This window comes from Gossypium hirsutum, chromosome A09 (assembly GCF_007990345.1).
Source record: "Gossypium hirsutum isolate 1008001.06 chromosome A09, Gossypium_hirsutum_v2.1, whole genome shotgun sequence".
Lineage (NCBI taxonomy): Eukaryota > Viridiplantae > Streptophyta > Magnoliopsida > Malvales > Malvaceae > Gossypium > Gossypium hirsutum.
The window spans coordinates 63,618,771-63,639,853 of record NC_053432.1 but is presented as its reverse complement, the minus strand read 5'-3'; the positions used below and the strand labels follow the sequence as shown (position 1 = coordinate 63,639,853).

At 32.1% G+C, this 21,083-nt stretch overlaps 1 protein-coding gene across 1 annotated transcript; it reads right to left on the bottom strand.

Annotated features, from left to right (window-relative positions):
* Window positions 1-15,324: 15,324 nt before the first annotated feature.
* On the bottom strand, window positions 15,325-16,062 carry LOC107889079 (histone H2B-like). The gene has a single exon (XM_016813381.2). The coding sequence runs from the start codon at window positions 15,857-15,859 to the stop codon at window positions 15,434-15,436; it is 426 nt and encodes a 141-aa protein (XP_016668870.2). The 5' UTR covers window positions 15,860-16,062; the 3' UTR covers window positions 15,325-15,433.
* Between the last annotated feature and the right edge of the window lie 5,021 nt (window positions 16,063-21,083).

Below are 21,083 nucleotides of genomic sequence, written 5' to 3'. Positions count from 1 at the left end.
GCATATATCCACCAATCCAATATCATATTCACATAAAATTTGACATCAATCATGTGGTATCTCATGCATCAAAGGATATAACTTACTCTTAACATAAACTTATATGCTAACATAATTCCAACAAACTAACACATAATAAGCACTTATGTGATTACCAAAATATTACTTCAAAAATAGTCAAACTTAGACCATCACTAGCCACTCCAATGGCTAGATTACAAAACAACAATTACAAGCCATCATTAGCCAAATAAGCTTATACATGCCATTATACCAAAATGAAATTTTTATTTATACTAAAATGAGATAATGGGATGACTGCTCCGACCGGCTTCCAACCTTCGCGAGCTTTGAGCACTATAAAATAGGGAAATTAAACAGAGTAAGCATTTTATGCTTAGTACGTTCGTATGACGGAAAATAAACTTACCATTCATATTTTTCAATACAAGCATACATAGTCATACTTTCCATAAACTTTGGTTGAGTTTACCTAAACACAAACACTTAATCAATCAAGTTAATCACATAACCTCATATAAGAATCAAGTAAACATAGATGAGTTCATCACATTACAAGCTTCCATTAAATTTCACATTTCCATACTTCAAGAGTCTTTTTCGTCGAACTATTGAAATTTTGATGGATGTTCGGGTAATATACTCATGTGCAAAAGTACCCATTAAGGTACATAATTAAAAGGCACACTCTTGAGTCGCACATTTTACAGCAAGATCACTAGTCCAGGCTAAATCCTATCTGTAGCATATGCTCTAGAGAGCTTAATTTGGTTTACCCGTCCTGGCTTAATTCAATTTATAACCTAAGCTCAAGAGGGCTTACATTAGAATTACCCGTCCGAGCTAAATTCTATCTGTAACATATGCAATATTATTCTTATTCAAGAATTCACCTTAATCCATCGAAATTCAACATTCAACTGGAATATGACAATTTGTCCATATTTCACAACTTATGACTATTTCATTATGTATATCATCTCATACATATCAACACAATCATACAATTCAATTCAAGCATATTAACACACATATTTAAGTTACACGAACTTACCTTAAAAATGGTTCGTATTTGAATTTCAACTATTCCGAAACCTTTTATTTTCCTCGATCTAGTTCTATGGTTGGTCTTTCCGGATCTATGTGGAAAACGTTAACCATTAATCTATCACATTTCATTTACATTTGCATTCTATTACATCTTAGGCAAAACTACCATTTTGCCCCTATCCTTTTCAAAAATTCTGATTTCGTCCCTATGCCTAGAAAATGAAATTCATGAAATTTAACCCTCTTTCCAAGCCTAGCCAAAATTTATATATTACATTTACAGCACATACATTTCACAAATTTCAGAAATTTCCATGGGTTTTACCACTTTTTCATTTTAGTTCCTAAATCAAGTTTTCATCAAAAATTTCTTTGTAAAAGTTGTTTATCTATGAATAAATTTTCATTTTCTACCATAAATTTCTAATTTTCAGCATATTTATCCATGACCCAAATTTCATACCTTGACAACTTTTCAAATAAATCCCCTAAATAGAAATATTAGACTATCCTGATTCTAAAAATATAGAAATTACTAAAAACGGGACTTGATTTCATACCTTATTAAGCTTGAAAAGTTTTCTTCCTCTCTCCTAGGGTTTCCATAGAAAAATTGGGGAAGATGATATGTAAATAGATAATTTTTTTCTTTTTTAATTAATTATCATCTATTAATTTTATTGATTTCCAATTTAGTCCCTACCCTTTTCTAATTTTTCCATGAATGAGTCATTAAAATATCTACTAACTACTCTTCGATGGTCTAATTACCATATAAGGACCTTAAGTTTTGAATTTCATAGCTATTTGATACTTATAGCTACTAGAACCCAACTTTTGCATTTTATGCAATTTAGTTTCTTCCCTAATTAAACACACAATCTGTAAAATTTTTGTATCAAAATTTTCATGTGACATTCCTATCATGATGCCAACCATAAAATAAAATAAAATAAAATAAAATAGATTTTTATTTTTAGCTCAGATTTGTGTTCCTGAAACCACTGCTCCAATCTCACCGAAAATAGGCTCTTAGAAATACCCGTCATCGTAACATTCAGCCCATTGCCACGGCTCCATACTACCCAACCACTACCAAAAATTAGTTCGTCACCCAACCATTTGAGCCTTAAACCTTGTCAGCCTTTGCCTGAATTGACGTGGTTCCAGCTCATACCCTGCATATGCATTTCGATATGACAATATTTCAAAATATTTAATAAATTAAGAACAAGATTTAAAAAATATTTAAATTACAAATTTTGAACCAGGATTAAAAATAAAATATAACCAGATAAATTTAGAAATAGGATTAAAAATAAAATATGAATAGATAAATTTAGAAGCAGGATTAAAAATAAATTATGAACATATACAAATAATTTAGAAACAAGATTAAAAATAAAATATGAACAGTAAAATTTAGGCTCGAAATTTTTTACCCATGTTCACGACTTCTTTTCGCCAATCTTCGTTTTTATAATTCTTTTGGAAGTTTGCAGCGATGTATCGGATACAATAAACGGACCTCCACGGAACCCCAGAACGCCTAATTTCAACTAGTAGTTCCTTCAATCTGTCAGAGACAATGCAAATGTTGTCTTGCCTTACAACATGCCTTCGCAGATTTCTCAGGAAAAGTTCTCACGATTCGAAGTTCTCGGGTTCCACAATGGCGAAAGCAACTAACGGTACATTTCGTTGTCCTCTTGTGCAACCTGCAACTAGGAGTATTTGCATATAGTTACCATAACACCAGGTACCATCCACCTGCACGAACGACTTGCAGTGGGAGAAAGCCTAACACAAGGATCGAACATCTAAAACAATCGGTGAAAAACTCATTTCCCAAGTTATATTTCGTCGTGCGAGCCTCTATGCGACAGTGTTTGCAAATCAATCACGGTACCCAGCACATACTTTTGCATCGCGACTATCCACCATTAAAGTTCATTGTATGGCGTATCCTAGTCACCATACAACTGCTAAGTTGTCATTTGTTTCACCCACTATGCTTTTTTGTAGGACACCCTGTAGTTGAATCGAGATTTTATGTTCGTAATAAAGACTGATACAGGAATTGTGGCCTGTCTTTTACCAACAACACAATGAAGTTGCAAATAGTTTTCGCATCCAATTTTCGATGATCTTGCATCATACGTGCAATCATGGATGTATGAGGCCCTTCTAATTTTTTAATTGTCAACGTTTAAGTCATTTGCATTAATGCAGCCCGAACCCGCCAATTACAATCGCTGTCAGCCCTCCAACGTTCCCCAACATATAAAGTCAATGTAGATTTCGATACTTTATAGTCCACCGACAACTTCATGTTGTATCGCTTTATTGTATATACACAGTCTTTCTTATTATCGAATTGTTGGCCTACGAACAACTCCCCAACCTCCAAATTTGCCTCCATCAAGTAAGAAGGTATTATATCTGGGAATTTGGGAAATTCTCATGCAAGTGTTGCATCAAGGTCTATGCTCGACATGTGGGCCTTTGGATTATTTCGTATAACTATATCAGATTTCGTGTCCCCGATCAAATGGGGTGCACATCTTAACCCTCCTTCGCACCTTCATCGTCTATATCTTCTAGAACCTCATCCAAATCGGGGTCACTAAATTCTCTAGGATCATGGTGTGACTAATCTTCATTATCGAACCTTTCATCACTGTTTGTTATGGTACCCACCACCTTTGGATGTATCTCTAAACTAGGACCCGGGATTGGGTTGCTATGTGAAAATCCATCGTAATTTGGATTTTCGGGTGTTTGTGATGTCCTTCCACAACTTGATAGATATTCCTAGTAAACATTAAGATCAAAATTAAATCCGTAATGTTGACTTACTGGAGGGACAATTTGAACGGGCTTTTGGATCAACTAACATTGTGAATTACTCAACCGATCAGAGATTCTCGATCTCTGGGGGGCAATAAATTGCGATCATTGTGATCATATCATCACCATCTACAAACTTTATGTCTGAAAATTTCAACGGATCCGTTGAAATTAGAAATTTGTAAAACAATCTTGAAATTTGCACCTATCTTCCATTTCATTTGCACCAATATTACACGTTTATTGAATCTCATTCTTATTTTTTGGCGACTTTGAAATGCACAAACTTTTTCAGTTGTATTTACTATTTATCCAGCAAAATGGACATGTACTAACAATATATGGATATTCATCTTCAACAAAATTTGTTTCCTCCTCAACAAAACACTAGTACGGCTCTTTTTTTTTTCAATTGTTAAAGTTGAAAAAAAACTCAACCAAAACACAGAAAAATTCAATGTATAGCTTGTTTGGGTGCTGGCTACGAGATAGGCAGCACCCAAAAAAGAACCATTTTTTTCAAACACGGGTGCCAACAAATAAAAGGTCGACACCAGAAATAAATTATTTTAATTAATAAAAAAACGGTGCCAGCATGGGGAAGATCGACACCAAAAAAATATTATTTTTTTTATTGACATGGGTATCGGCCACCACATTGCCGGCACAAAAAGTACGAAAAAAAATTAAATTTATTTTTGGCGATGCTGATAGCTGACACCTAATAAAAAAATATTTTTTTAATCAAAGAATACCTATATTTTACAAAATACAGGAGAAAAATTACATATGGGTGCTAGCCATTGAAGTCTCGGCACCAAAAAAATTATTTTTTAAAACCCCATGCAATCAATAGCTAATGATGGGGGGATGATTTACTTGGGTGCAGACACCACCCTTGCATTGTTCATTTTAGGTAATTTTTGTCATTGTTTTTTGAAGTTTGGTCATTCTTGTAAATATCTATATATATTGTGGTTAGTTGTATAAAAAAGTCGTACAAGTTTCATTAAACCAAATAAAAAAAAGGATTTATAAATGAATTTTAATAACTTTATTTAAGCATAGTTAAATAAGAATTAATTATAAATATATTTTAAAATCTTAAACTCAATATTCCGAACCCTATCCTTAAATCTAGTTTCCTAAATCTATGAATTATTAATATTTATTTATAATCATTATTGTAACGCCCCAATTTTCGGGAATTCTGTGAATGTTGGCATAGGTTTAATTATGTTAGTGGGCCTCTAGAAGGCCCAAGCTTAAGATAAAACCCGGCAATTTTAGTTAATTTTTGTTCCATAAGAAAAAGGGGGTAAAATTATGAAATAGAACCTATATGAAAATGTTTGAAAATGCTATAGGCTAAATTGAAGTGGCCAAATAAATAGGAGTGCAAAATAGGAGGATTTGCATGACAAACCTCCCATTTTACAAGAAGTGGCCAGCCATCATGTTGTTGTAGACAATATGAGCACTTGATATCCATAATTCATGGTACAAATTGATAATGGGTTAGGTAAATGTTCCATGATAATGGATTAGGTAAATATTCCATGATAATGGGTTAGGTAAATGTTCCATGATAATGGTTTAGGTAAATGTTTCATGATGGGCATTTCATGTCTTTTGTATTAAAGAATTAAATGGATGAAATATGAAATTTTATTAAAAGAAAAAGGGGTGAAAAGAACAAAGTTTTGCCCATCTTTGTTCATCATAGCCTAAAGTTAGAGAAGAGAAAGGAGAGGAGAAAGCTCTTGAATGTTCGGTCACTTGGGGAAGAAAATTGAAGGTAAGTTCATGGTAGTTTGCTTCTATTTTGAGGTTCATGAGTTCTTCTTGATTCTACCTTAACTCTTGAAGCATATTTTGGTTTTTGGTTGTGTTGTGAGCATTTGGTCATGAATTAAAATGAAGGAAATGGTTGTTGTTTCATGTTCTTTTGATGAAAAATGGAAGATAGGTGAAGTTGAGCCAAACAAATGAACATGCATGTGCCTTAGATGCTAAAGGGAAAAATCGGCTAATATGTTGTACTTTAAAATGATGAAATAGAGATTATACTTAAGTAAAATCATAGATATGTGATGATTGATTGGTGATATACATGTTTAAATAACATGCATGCAAGTTATGTGTGAAAGAGTGAATTTGGTAATAAATCTGCTTGGGACAGCAGTAGTAACGTGACTTTGAAAAATCACCATAAATTGTGGGAGATGAATTAGAAGCTGAATAAATTATGTAATTAAATATTAATGAGTCTAGTTTCAAATGGAATAAACGAGAACATATTTTGAATTCTGTACAATGAGAAAATTTGATTCGTAATGAAGAGTGGTCAGATTAGTCAAACAGTGAAACATGGGAAACTTTAAGAAAAATCTGGTATTGATTGGCCATACCAAAAATTCTGAAAATTTTATGGATAGAAGATATATGAGTCTATTTTTAGGGAAAATTAACGGCACTTGATTTGGAGTTTCGTAGCTCCAGTTATAAATGATTTAGTGATTGTTGCTCAGGAAGACAGCTTGCAGTGAAATTATGATTATGTGGTAAACATTGACAAAAATTTGTTAATGAGTTGCTTATTGATTTCTTATAAGCTTACTATGATCTGCAGGTGTGGTTGGCCGAATATTGTAAGGAGTTAATACGTATTTTGTATTTGAATAGTTAGATTAACGTGTTAGTAATCCAATTGTAGGTGGTTCGTGTGTGGATCTCGTCAGCATATCGTTGCAAACAGGTGTGTAACTAACACCCTCTTTCTTAGTCTGGATCGGCAGAAGTCGAAAAGCCGAAATGCCGAAAACCGGTATTTTGTAGATTTGCGAGTGTGCGAATGCTCATGAGGTAAATCGATTAATGTTTTTGGTAAGCTGTAAAATTTGGACTGCAAAGTGCATGATTTCTGTGCCCTTGATATTTTTTGGCTTAATGGGCCAAAATTGGAATGATGGGCCAACGGGCCCAATTCGGTAAGAACCCTCGGTACGTGATTCTGTTAGTACGTGAAAAGTAGGAATATGCATGAAAAACCCTAAAATAGATAAATTACCGAAATACCTTTAAAAGTGGAAAATTTACAGTTTTACCCCTAGTAGATAAATTACCGAAATACCCCTAGGGTTAAATTGACCTAAATGCATGTTTGACTGTTGTTATTTACTGCATGCCATGTTGTTATTATCTGATGCATGGGATTGGGATATTGACGGAGGAAGTATTGAAAGTGGCTTGTCCACGTATTGGAGGCTTTGCCTCAATTTACTGTTAACTGAGCAGCAAAGCTGCAACTGTGGAGTGTTGGGCTGGGTGGGTTGAGCTATTCCCCACATGGAGTGTATGGCTGGTACGGGTGGAGTGTAGTGGTTGGTGGGTTGAGTAGTCTCCCCAAATGGGCTTGCATATGTTTATTGATGTTGCATGTATTTTGAAATGGGTCTATGGGCCATACTGTTATCTGAATAAGGGGCTAAGGCCCAGTTTATTGTAATTTGAAAAGGGCTCTGGCCCAGTATCACTGTTACCTGAATGGGCTTAGGCCCAATGGGCTTGAGCTGACTTGGGCTTTGAATGGGTTTTCCTTACACACTGAGTTTCCCTAAACTCACCCCCTTTATTTTCATCCACGCAGGAAATCCCCAACCATAGTGGGCTTGGAGCTGTGAGGGAATTCGGAGTGGCCACCCGTTTTGAAAGTTTGGTTTTCTTCTGGTGAACTGGACATCCTATTATTTACGTTGAGGTTTGGGTTTTTAAATATAAAAAGGTCGCTTAATTATTTTTGTTGGTTTTAATATGTATTACTAAGATAGATATTACTTATTTTAACTGTTGAAATTGGATAGCTTTAGGGCGCGTTTTCAGAAAAAAAAATCAACAATTGGTTTCAAAATAACACGACAACAAGCAAAGCTTCCGCAATGAAAGTATTTGCCAAAATTAATCACTTTTCCTAAAAATGACTTAATCAAATCGGTTTCCTAGAAATATACATGACGTTAAGGTGTAGCAATGGCGGTGTGCATGTCTAGGATTGGATCCGAAGGGAGCTTGGTACTTAAGTAGTCCGATAGACTCACCTCCTCTTTTCCGGTTTCCTACCTGGTGCACAACTTCCATTCACTTTAACCTATAATGAAATTATCTTTTAAAACACTAAGTAGGTTTTTCTGGATCAACAATATAAAATGTTTTGAACGCTTCGATGTGGCATGTCGGATCCGGCCATAACGTCTGGGCCGGGTTTGGGGTGTTACAATTATAATTGATGTATAATTATATTTTAAAATTATTAATATTTATTTATAAATTTTCCATATTTTTTGTTTAATTTAAATATGATGTATCATATTATTATTTATCGATGATGTACTAAAACTTATATACTAACGGTGCATCAAATATTATCTCTAAAATAAATTGTTGGTAAGTTATAATATCAATAATAAATTTAAAATGTTATTAAATATTTTATCTTTTTTAGTTACTAATCATAATAATACAGTTAATTGTTGTGAATTTTTAATAACAGTAAATTAATTTTTTATATGTTAAAATATTAATAAAAATTAAATATCATTATGTAATTTAATTTTTAAATTTGATGATCTACGATTTGTCCTTATGAATTCTTAATCAAAGACACTAACCCTTCTCTTACAACAAGGTGTCTGTTCATTTATTTAAGGAATTAATTCTTTTCAATATTTTTTAGTTACACTTGGGATTGAATACTTCATGCCATCAATTTTGATTTCTAACGGTTGATTTGATTTAATTAATTAAATTATTAAAATAAAAAATTGAAGAATGTATTTTAAAAATAGAAAAATTGGTTTAACGAAATTTTAAACTATATTCAATTAGTTCATATTGATTTAAGAGTCAATTAGTTCAAACTCTCTCTTCAAACTAATGTATTAATCTATTTTTCATCCAATTGACCCGGCTCGACTCCAACATTTTTTTTTTCGCTAAAAAAAACACTAATCATAAGAACAAAATGGATCAGTCCAATAATTTAAGGGATTGATATTTTTCCATAAAAATTAAAATATGCTAAAAATAATATTTGAAAACGACAAATATTATAACAATATATAAAATTTAAAATAAGTTTTCAATGTTCAGAGCCATTGTATATGCTTCAAACAACCGAACTATAGACAATGATCCCATTACTTTTTGTCATAATAATTTTTTCAAACTACATTTCAACATTTTGTGTCAGTAATTCTTTTTTTTTCCGTGTTAATTGAAATAAACAAATAAGTTATATAATAAATGATTTAATGAAGGGTAAATTATTAAAATAGTTATTTATGTTTGTCTCAAGTTATATTTTAGTTATTTATGTTTGAAATGTTACGTTTTAGTCACTTACGTTATCGTGCTGTAATGTTTTAGTCACTGAGCAGTTAATTGCCGTTAAGGATGTAACGGTAAGCTAATGTGACACGTTAAATCATTATTTTAAACAAAAATTTTAGGTTAAATTTTACAATTGATCCCTATATTTTTTCATTTTAAGCAATTTTTTTTATGTTCTCTCAACTCTCCTCTCTTTTTTTCATTGTCTTCTGCTTCTCCATTTGTTTTCTTCTCTTCTTCATTTCTTTTAACGTAATTTTTCTATATTTTTCATTTGTTAAAACTAATCTACAAGCTCACCTCATTTGAAAAATTTAATTTTTTAAAAAAATAAGTATAGGGACTAGTTCTAATAAATGAAAAACATAAAAAAAATTACGTTAAAGGAAATTGAAAAAGGAGGAAAATAGAGAGAGAAGCAAAAAATAATGGAAAATAAAGGGAAAAAAGGAAAGTTAAAAAAATAAAAAAAATAAAATTACTCAAAATGAAAAAAATAGGTAAACCGATAGTATAAATTAACAAAAAAATTTGTTGGAAATGATTATTTAACATGCCACGTCAACTCACTAATACACCGTTAACAGCAATTAACAGTTCAGTGACTAAAATATTACAACGCATTAATATAAGTAACTAAAACGTAACATTTCAAACATAAGTAATTAAAATGCAACTTAAGCTAAACAAAAAATTGACCGGTTTGATAGTTTAATTTAAATCAAATACAAAATTAAGGTGAATTAAATTCTAACAGCCAATAAAATGTAAATTTAATTTGAGCTGTAAAATAAAAAGGTAACCATTTGTTTGATTGATCTCCGTTTGGGTTGCCTTACTGAGTACCCTGTACAACCACATCCAAAATATGGAATCTTAATTAATAGTGAAAAATACACGCAATGATCTTTGTTTGGTATCAATAGCCCTCTGATGAATGTAAGTTGTAACATGTTGAGCAATGTGTTTTGTTGTTGGATTCTGTAGGTAAGAGGGGGAAGATATGTTTTTAAAATAAAAAATAATGCTGCTAAGACTAAGGGCACGTTTGGTTCGCTGTATTGGATTAGAGGCGTATTGGATTAGAGGTGTATTGGATTAGAGGTGTATTGGATTAGAGGTGTAATAGCTAATCCATTGTTTGGTTGAATGTAATGGAATAGAGGCGTAATAGTAATCTTGTGTTTGGTTGAATGGAATAGAGGTGTAATAGCATAATAGAAAAAACTAAAATGACTAGAATACCCTTAGCATAAATTTGTTTTGGTAAATGATTATTGTTATTGTTATTTAAATTATAACAAGATTTTTATTATCAATAATAAATAATTTAATCATATTTAAACATAATTATTATTAAATATATTTTAATTAAAATATATAATTTAATAAAATTCTTAATAATTAATATTCTTATATTAATTTACTGAAATCATAATATATGATACTGTAAAATATAAATTAACATAATTATTATTAAATATATTTTAATTAAAATATATAATTTAATAAAATTCTTAATAATTAATATTCTTATATTAATTTACTGAAATCATAATATATGATACTGTAAAATATAAATTAACATAATTATTATTAAATATATTTTAATTAAAATATATAATTTAATAAAATTCTTAATAATTAATATTCTTATATTAATTTACTGAAATCATAATATATGATACTGTAAAATATAAATTAACATAATTATTATTAAATATATTTTAATTAAACTATATAATTTAATAAAATTCTTAATAATTAATATTCTTATATTAATTTACTGAAATCATAATATATGATACTGTAAAATATAAATTAACATAATTATTATTAAATATATTTTAATTAAAATATATAATTTAATAAAATTCTTAATAATCAATATTCTTATATGAATTTACTAAAATTATAATATATGATACTATAAAATATAATTTGAAATAATTATTATTAAATATATTTTAATTAAGATATATGATTTAATAAAATTCTTAATAATCAATATTCTTATATGAATTTACTAAAATTATAATATATGATACTATAAAATATAATTTGAAATAATTATTATTAAATATATTTTAATTAAAATATATGATTTAATAAAATTCTTAATATTCAATATTCTTATATGAATTTACTAAAATCATAATATATAATACTATAAAATATAATTTAAAATAATTATTATTAAATATAATTTAATATTTTTTCTAAATATTTTGTAAAAAGAAATAAATTTACTGGCAGCTTACTTAGTGTTAAAAGTCAAATTAAGCCGCAAAGAAGAGTAATTTGTGTTAGTGAAAATTACATTTCTCTAAGATCCTATAAACTGTGGCAGCATATACTCATTGAAACATTTATAAATTCCAACTTTAAATATGAACTTATGGAAATCAAAGGCATTTATGCAGCAAGTATATTATGGGAATCTAATATAAATTTGCTGCTTTATAGTGAGCTTGTTAATTTTGAATAACTTTAACACTTCCACACTCCTCAAAGTTTTACAAAACCTATGGCATTCCATAAACCAACAGCATCTCTCTAATGCTTCAAACAAACAACATCAAGTAACCCGTCCTGGAGCATGCGACGAACCAAAACCGTTTCCCGATCGCTTTTCTCATGAGTCATCATATTCTGGATCTGCTGTACAATCTGCCAACAAACTGAAAATTAGTACCATGGCAACAAATTCACCATAATCGATTCTTCCATTCTGTAGAAGCAGAAAATCTTGAACATAGCAAACCTACATCAACAAAGAGTACAAGTTAAGCAAAGATTCAAAATCTTGAACATCTAATCCCGAAAGTAAGTCTTCAGCATCATTTACAATCTCACCTTTTTAAGTGATGCCTCTGACATTCCTATAGGTTGATAAAGATCATCTCCACCACCAAACGCACAAATAGAAACCGCAACTTTGCAACTTTGCATATAACTTTTGTCTTCATCAGATATTTTAAAACCACCATTTTCATTATAAAAACCGCAATGAACCATAAATATGACAGACCATGGAGAAGTTAGAGGAAAACAAAAAGGGTGGTGCGCACTTCAGGGCCAAACAGCACCAACCACCAGTTAGGGTGCTGAGTTTGGCTGACTTGGCTGAAGTTGAAAGGATCAAAGGTCCCCAGGAGTGGCAAAGAGAGTGAGACAGCCAATTCTATGGGGAAAAGAACACAGAAGCTAATATTAACTAATTGGAATTCTTTCCCCTGTAAATTTATCTATTTTTCAAAACTAAGACTAGTCAGCATTTACTTAGAAATAAGTTCTTTAATCTCTTCTCAAAACACAAGCGTGATCACATAACCAGCAAAAGGGGATTGTTGTTTACTCACCTGTAGCTTGTGGTTATCGCCAACAATAAGGGGACGCTGATTCACTCCCAAAAAGAATACACACTCACGACAATTGGCAATGCAGACCCGTTTTGCAGCTATAATCACATGAACTCTTTCACAGTGCTCGACTCGTACTGCCTACAATTAAAAAATCATATAATATTCATCCATGAATCAAAATTATAATTACTGGAACAGGAAATGGATTGATATTTTAGGGGTCCAAACATCAGGTTGATTATCTATCAAGAAATTACTATAAAATCTGGAAAGACAGGCAGTGGGTGGAGCAAAAAAGAGTGTTCCCGTAAGAGAAAAATAACTGAAAACAAGAATACCAAAGGGAAAACCATAAAATTTAACCAGCATCAACATTTAATGACTTCATACAAAGATCAAATGAGCTTATACCAGGCAAGGCAAGAAAATATCTTTTATTGATCTAACAATCTTAGCAATAGAAAGTGATTGCATGCATCTGCATGGCCATATTTTATTTTGTGCAAATTCCCTTTAGTTCAAATAGCAATGAAATTCAGCAGGGATGAAGAGAGACTATTATTCTACAAGTCTGGATCTGAATTAGCAAAAATGGAAGCTGCTCGGCTTAAGAAAACTCCATCAGATCCCTTATCTTCAAATTGAATCAGAAACCCAAGGTGCTCAAACCCTTCCATAGATATAACCTGAAGAAACAGTACTTATGTGAATAAACCAAGACAAAATAAAAGCTAATAACAAGTAAAAAAATGGAAATAGAGTAAGATATGTAAATACAAGAAAGACTTATCAAGAATACATGGTAATAGAGTTACAGCAGAGAGGCTGATAACAAGGAGGAAGTAAAATAAAGAATACAACCAATCAGAACATAATAGAAAATGGGGCACAAAGCCATACATGTTAAGAAAGGAACAGAGAATAGGAACGTAAAGAATAAAAAAAGCACCAAATTTATATTCCGAAATGTTACAAGGAAAAATTCAGCTCAAATCTGTGATTGATTGCTTAAAAGCTGGCAAGGTCTTTTGTCCTGTTTTGGTTGAAACTGCCTACATTCTTATTTTGGCCATGCGAATAAGGCTCCCAACTTCCTCTTGCAACATAAAATCAGGTTTAACACCAAAACAAACCAATTTTAGGTTGCAAACCAACCCTAAAGCAAGGCAACTAATGCATAAAGAGAAAAAAAGAGCACAATAATGATTGCATTGTTTCATAACAAATAAAAATGCTGTTCTGCCACTTGCCAAGCTATATCATAACACAAACCAGGATATGCCTTCAAAGACTAGAACATAAATTGCTACAAAGTAAAGACTATAGCCTACAGCTATAACTTCGAACAGCGAATAGATATATAATTACTGCAAAATTTTGCAGACAAGGTGAAATCCGTATTAATGAGATGCTCTTTTTTTCTGATAAGACATAATGAGATACTTAGCTGGATAGAAAATGGGACAAACAAAAATTATAGCAAATCCTACTGCCTTAGGTACTAAATTCAAATGAAACCATAAAATTTATCATCGCAAGTCATAGAGTGCCAGCTGCATTAATCGTATTTTACAGCAATCCTAAAACAGCAGGCAGATGGAAGCAATAAAACATGAACAATCAAACCAAGCAATTTAAGACATTGGCTCTCAATTAATTTCATTACATTTGCTAGCAGCACCCATCAAAATTTCTTACTTAAATGCAGCAATGCATTGGATATAGAATTAAAAAGAAAAAGACAACAAATATTACAAACAACTCATAATGAAGACCAACTTCAAAGCCATCAAAATGCAGCAATGAATGAGGTGGAAGGCCAAACATCAGCAACCGCAGCTGCATCCTTATGCGAGCGCGGCAAAAGCCTTTTATACGATTGAATGTACAAAAACAGGATCAGATCAAGCAAATCAGCACCAACGGAATCAACATCGTCGAAGCGCGAGGTGACGAGAAGGTCGGATTCGGAGTGAAGCACCGAGGCGAGAGTGTCGAGGACGAGACGTGCATGGTCCAAAGAGATCTCGAGGGCGTCAGCGAGGGCCGCCGAGTCGACTCGTTGAGTGGAGGAAGATACGAGCTTTTGCTTCAGAGAGGTTAGGGCCTGGAGTGGGTCAGTGAATATGAGCTTCTGGATTGGTAGGAGGCCGTTCTCGAAAGGCTCGCGTCGCGGGTGGAGAAGAGTGGTCGGACTTGGATTCTGAATCGAAACAAGGGTCAGTAAAGAAGGTCGACTGGTTGAGAAGGCAATCGAAAGAGTGGCAGAGCGAAAAAGAAAAGAAAGGAAACGGAGGGAACAAATCGGCAGCAAAGAGGCGTAATGGACTGGGAGGAAATCGGCAGAAAACAAAAGCAAAAAAATAAGGAAGGAAATCGGATGAAGGAACAGAAGAGAAACAAGGGGATGGGGGAGGGCAAATCAGGGAGGTGATGTTCAATCGGTAGCTAATCTGGGCAAAGAGGGGGAATAGAAATCGGTGGTTTTCACCGATTAAGAAGGTAATGGATTAGGTGCGTATTATCAATACATCAAACCAAACGACGTGTTACACCCGGATTAGGTGGGGCCCACCGATTAGGGGTGTATTAGCTATGCCAATACACCAAACCAAACAAGCTGTAAATTGTTAATTTAAAAGAAGGAAGATTAATTCAAAATATGGTTAAATTTCCATTTAAGCTCCGCAAATTACAGGAAGACCCACAAAAAGCTACTGATTTTTACAACAAAACCATATTTCCCAGATTTTTGGAAACTAAGAACTGGTGAACTTTGTAACCGCCTTGGTCCCTTCTGAAACAGCATGCTTGGCCAACTCCCCAGGCAGGACCAATCTTACGGCAGTCTGAATCTCACGGGAGGTGATGGTGGGCTTCTTGTTATAGCGTGCGAGCCTCGAAGATTCTTGAGCCAGCTTCTCGAAGATGTCGCTGATGAAGCTGTTCATAATACCCATGGCTTTGCTGGAAATGCCGATATCAGGATGGACTTGCTTCAGCACCTTGAAGATGTAGATCTTGTAGGTTTCGATGCTCTTCTTGCTTCGCTTCTTCTTCTTGTCCCCCGCTTCTTTAGGGAGCTTCTTCTCGGCTCTTGGTTTTTTCTCAGCTGGGACTTTCTCGGCTTTTTTCTCCTCGGCTGGCTTTTTCTCGGCTGGCTTCTTCTCGGCTTTGGGTGCCATTGGAAACTGGTTGTGATTTCTAAAGATTAGAAAGTGCAGTCAGTGGTGAATGAGAGAAGTGAAGGGTGAATATAAATATATACGGGAGAAGGGAGAGATTCGATTGGTTAGTTTTCGTGTGCCAGGATCGGTGACGTGGGAATTATGGGTTGATGCATTTGACTGGATGGAATTGGACGGAAAGGATCGCTTCCTTTCGTCTTTAATCATATGAGATTTTATTTTATTATTTATTTAAAGCTGGGGATTTTGTTTCCATTTCGTTTTTTCAAATTTTGCCCAACCCTTCCGTTTCGCGGGCGAATTTTTACGGGTACGTAATTGTGAGCATCCACTTGTGTTTCTCCACGTGGCGCGTAAAATTCTAATAATTTAGTTTTGGCTGGTACGCCTACAGTTTGTTACCAAAGAATTAATGAATAATTTTAAATATTTTTTTAATTTTATAAGTAGTTCTAAAATAATATTATGTGTGTTTTCTTTAATTATTTATTTTTTAATATTTTATTATGTTTTATAAGAATTTTGTCAACCCCTACTATTATTTGTGGAGCTTAAAATTTTCATTGACAATATATCAAATATTTTCCCTATTTTAAATATCATTATAATTTAATTTAATTATTGTTTTTTAAAAGGTATTGTATATGAATTTGTACATGTGAATCGGTTAAATAAAAATCTTAATGAGAAATAGGTGTAGGGCCCAATAAATAACAACCCAAGATACAAAGCTCATTTACAACTTAAATATCACCGCACTAACTCCAACACCCTACTAAACCGACCACTAAACCACCCCACTAACTTCATCACTCCACTTGCCTGTAAAAAGAAAGAGGAATCAATTATAAAATTTGACTATAAAAGCCATTCAAAACATTGTAAAGGGGGCTGGTTTTTGGAGAAAAAAGGAGATTAATCAAAAATCAGAGCGAAAAAGGTGTTTTTTCTTCTATTCTAGTTTTAAGTTATTTGTTTATTTTTATTTTATCTTTCAATTTTATTTAACTTTTTTTTACATACGAAAGTAAAAAAAAAAAGGAAGAAGCTTACCTATTTTCAAATTGCCGAAAAAATGTTTTTTTTTAAGGTCCGGCCACTGTGTACGATGGCGCCGACGACGGCGCATGGAGATTTAGTGACCGAAACAAATCCGGACCAGTGTTTTATGAGGGAGGGGGAGAGTGTTATTATTATTATTATTATTATTATTATTATTATTCTATATACTATTACTGTTTTTTATTATTAGTAGTAGTAGTAACGTAATAGTATTTTTATTATTTTATTATTATTTTCACCTTTTTATTACTATTATTATTAACCTATTATTATTATTTTTATTAATATAGTGTTATTTTCTTTTATTTTATTATCATTATTAACATATCATTTCTAGTTTTATCATTAATATATTATCATGCTTATTAATATTCCATTATTATTTTCTACTTTATTACCGTATTATTACTATTATTACTATCCTATTACCAAACTAATCAATTTATATTATTATTATTATTATTATTATATCTTTTCCCTTTTCGTATTTATTTATTCATTTTATTTTCATTTTTTTTACAAATTTCTATTTTATTTATTTCAGATTTTTACATAATATCTATTTCTAACTCTTATACAAATTATTTATTTTAAACGTACTTATTGTTTATTTTGAACTTTTCTTCATGTGATTTATTTCGCTTTTTTATATATGTATATACATTACTTATTTTAGATTTTTTCATATAATTTTTTTCTTTTTTAAAAAAAATTATTTTGAATATTATTGATTTTTGGATTCTTTTCTCACATTATTATTTTAAATTCATTTATTATCATTTTCAAATTGTTTTTACACTCTGTTTTGATTTGCTTTGTTTTTTATTTATTATATATGTCTTTTAATTCATTTCTCTTTGATTATTATGTTAGTTTGTAAATAATGTATATTAGGTGACCATCACAAATTATTTTATTAGTGCATTCAATCTTGTCTACGTGGCAATTGCATTCGCATATCATGGTTTCAAAGTAAAAAATACACCTCTTGCACTGGATATTATTATTCAAAATTTTTCGAAAATAAGGCAATATTTCGTGTTTAGAAATTCGAGAAATCGTGCCCTAACGTGCTGGGTTTCGATTTACCGTTTGATCAAATAACCGAATATCCTTTTGAAATTTCAATGCATGAATTTTGGAAATCATGAGATGATCTTGGTTTCGGGGGTTTGAATTGTTGTATCCTAACGTACTAGATGTGATATTTTATTCCTTCGGAACAAGAGAATCTTAGCATCCAATTCGAGTATATTCAAACACTTTTAAATGGGATTGTATTTTTAAAATCATTTCAAATTTTCAACATTAGGACATTAATTAATCGAATAGGTACCAATTTTGGCCATTGCGAGGGTGCTAATCCTTCCTCGTACGTAACTGACTCCTGAACCCGTTTTCTTGACTTTCGTAGGCCAAAATTAATATTTTAAATCAAAACATTTTATTAAGTGATCCGATCACACCTAAGAAAAAGGATTGGTGGCGACTCCATATTTTGTTTCAAAGTCGATTCTCGTTTTTCAAAAAAATGGTTTCGACAATAGGTATGGAATAAAAATTTGAAAGTTAAAATAAGTTCTAAGTCTTTATATATTTTATATATTTTGAATTTAGTCATCATATTTTTATTTTAGAAATTTAATTCTAAATGCCTAAATTTGACAGGGCCTTGATAAATAATAGTCTATTAAAAAATTACAAGCCCAATTAACAAAAGTACAAGCCCAAAATACAAAGAAAACCTTAGGTGGCCCGTTGGCCCAAAACTAAACTTAGTTTCAGTAAAAATTGAAACCCTAACTAGCCTCCAACGCCGCACCCCTTGCGCTGCTCCATGTGCCTCCGTAGTGCGCACATCGCCCGAGGTTTGCTGCCTTGCACCAAAACAGCAAAGGAGTCTTTTCTCTCCCCTTTGTTGACTTCGCTAGAGATACCTACAAAGAAAAAGAAACGAAACAGAAACAAAAGAGCAGCAGAAACAACGAAAGAAAAGGGAAAATATATGTTGTAAATCGGCTACCACCAATGTAATATTTTACACATGCACGAAAAAGTAATAAAAAAACATTAACAAAAGTGATTCCCTTTTTTTATTTGTTTTATTTCAAAAAAATAATAATTAATAAAAGTAAAAAAAAGTTTCTCACCGGTGCCGTTTCATCTACCCCCTCGTCAGAAGCCTTCTTCGGCATAGAAAATGGCCAAGGGAAGGTCGAAGATATTTCTTTTTTAAGTTGAAGGCCTAGCCTTCAAATTCGAGTAAAAAAAGGGCTAAAGGGAGCTTTCTTTTTCTCTCCGGCCATTGGAGGCGATGGCCACCGTCACTGATGACCGCTGGCCACGACAGGCTGTCGAGGCCTCCATGGCCTAATTCTGGGTTCTCCCTAAAGAGAAAAATAGGGAAAGAATGAATTTGGGGGATGGGGGAAGCTGTTGAATTGATTTTTGTTCTTATTTATTTATATAAGGTCCAATACGACGCCGTTTTGGGCCTAAGCTTTAGGTGCTAAGACAACATCGTTTTAAAAATAACCCAGTTGTAGACTCAAGATCCGACCCGAACCGCGCAGGATCTGCGCGTTTTTGACATTCTTATACGCCATTTATCATTCCTAACATATCATCATCCATCAACTGCTCGGTTGACTCCAAATCTTGACAGACAATACTACATTTTTCTTTTTCTCTCCAGACAACTTTTAACAATTATTCTAGAACAATTAATCGCAGGTATTATACTTGATGAATACCACTTATTGTTCATACATTCGATGGGTTCCCATGCCAAGCCATCTAAATTAGATTAAAACTCAAAGCATATCTTGATTGTACCTAATACTTACTCATACTCATAAGAAACACTCTAGATCTTTCAGAAGAATTCCACAAAATTTTACTTTAGGGCATGATCTAATGTAATTCGGTGTAGCAGATTAAACTAATTTTCATACTTGAGGAGCTTGAATATGAGCAATTTTAGTATGTTTTACTTAAGTTTTCTTAGTGTAACACCCCAAACCCGGCCTAGAAGTCTAGACCGAATCCAGAATGCTATATTGATCATCGAGGTGATCGTAGGTAAATTTTTACAAAAATAAATTATTACGTCGTATCCAAACGTTTAATCATATAAAACTTAAACAGTATGTACAAAATGAATATAAAATATTAATACAAAAATAAATAAACTTGAATATGGAAATGTGACGAATCAATTCAATTTGATTTGGGACATGATATGTTAATATAAAATATTCCCAAATTAGTTAGTTGAACATGTACAAAATGAATTATATGGTATAATTGGTATATTATGGCAAGATGATTGATAATTTATTTGAATGACGTATTGGTTAAGAGTTTTAAATTGATTTTACTTGCATTTTATTGCTTAAATTATAGAAATACCTCTGAGCTTCATTGCTTAGCGTACAATTTGTTTTCTTCATGCATAGGTACAATAGATCCTCAATAGATCAAGCAGAGTTTCAACATCCAGAAATCGATTCCCAACTCAACAAAGTTTTTTACTTGCATTTTATTGCTTAAATTATAGAAATACCTCCGAGCTTCATTACTCAGCGTACAATTTGTTTTCTTCGTGCATAGGTACAGTAGATCCTCGATAGATCAAGCAGAGTTTCAACATCCAGAAATCAATTCCCAACTCAACAAAGTTTTTATGCATTTTTTTGTAATTAGGTTGGCATGTACTTAGTTGAGTCACTTTTATTTAGGATTATACTTATGCATTTCTTTTTTTTTTGGATTCAAAGTATATGTGTATTCATGTATATATATATGGATTTCACATTTGGTTATGCACATAGGTAGTAAAGTATAATGGCATGGAAAAATTGAATATGCATGCATAAAACTTAGGTGATTATGCTTGATGATAAAATTAAATATGTTGTGGTCTTAGACAATGATTGAATAGATTTGTTGATGTGTCATGAATGGTAGATTAAGTATTGGACTAAAGTTGAATGAAAGATTTGAGTGATTAAGTTATTGTATACGAAGTTAACATATGGTTTGTTAAGTACATGAGATGTTCTTTCAAATAGTCATTAGTGGATAGCATATATGTAAATGGTCTAAATGAGTTGAACTAGTTAGATAGCTTGGGTGAACAAAGTATTAAATGGTTTGA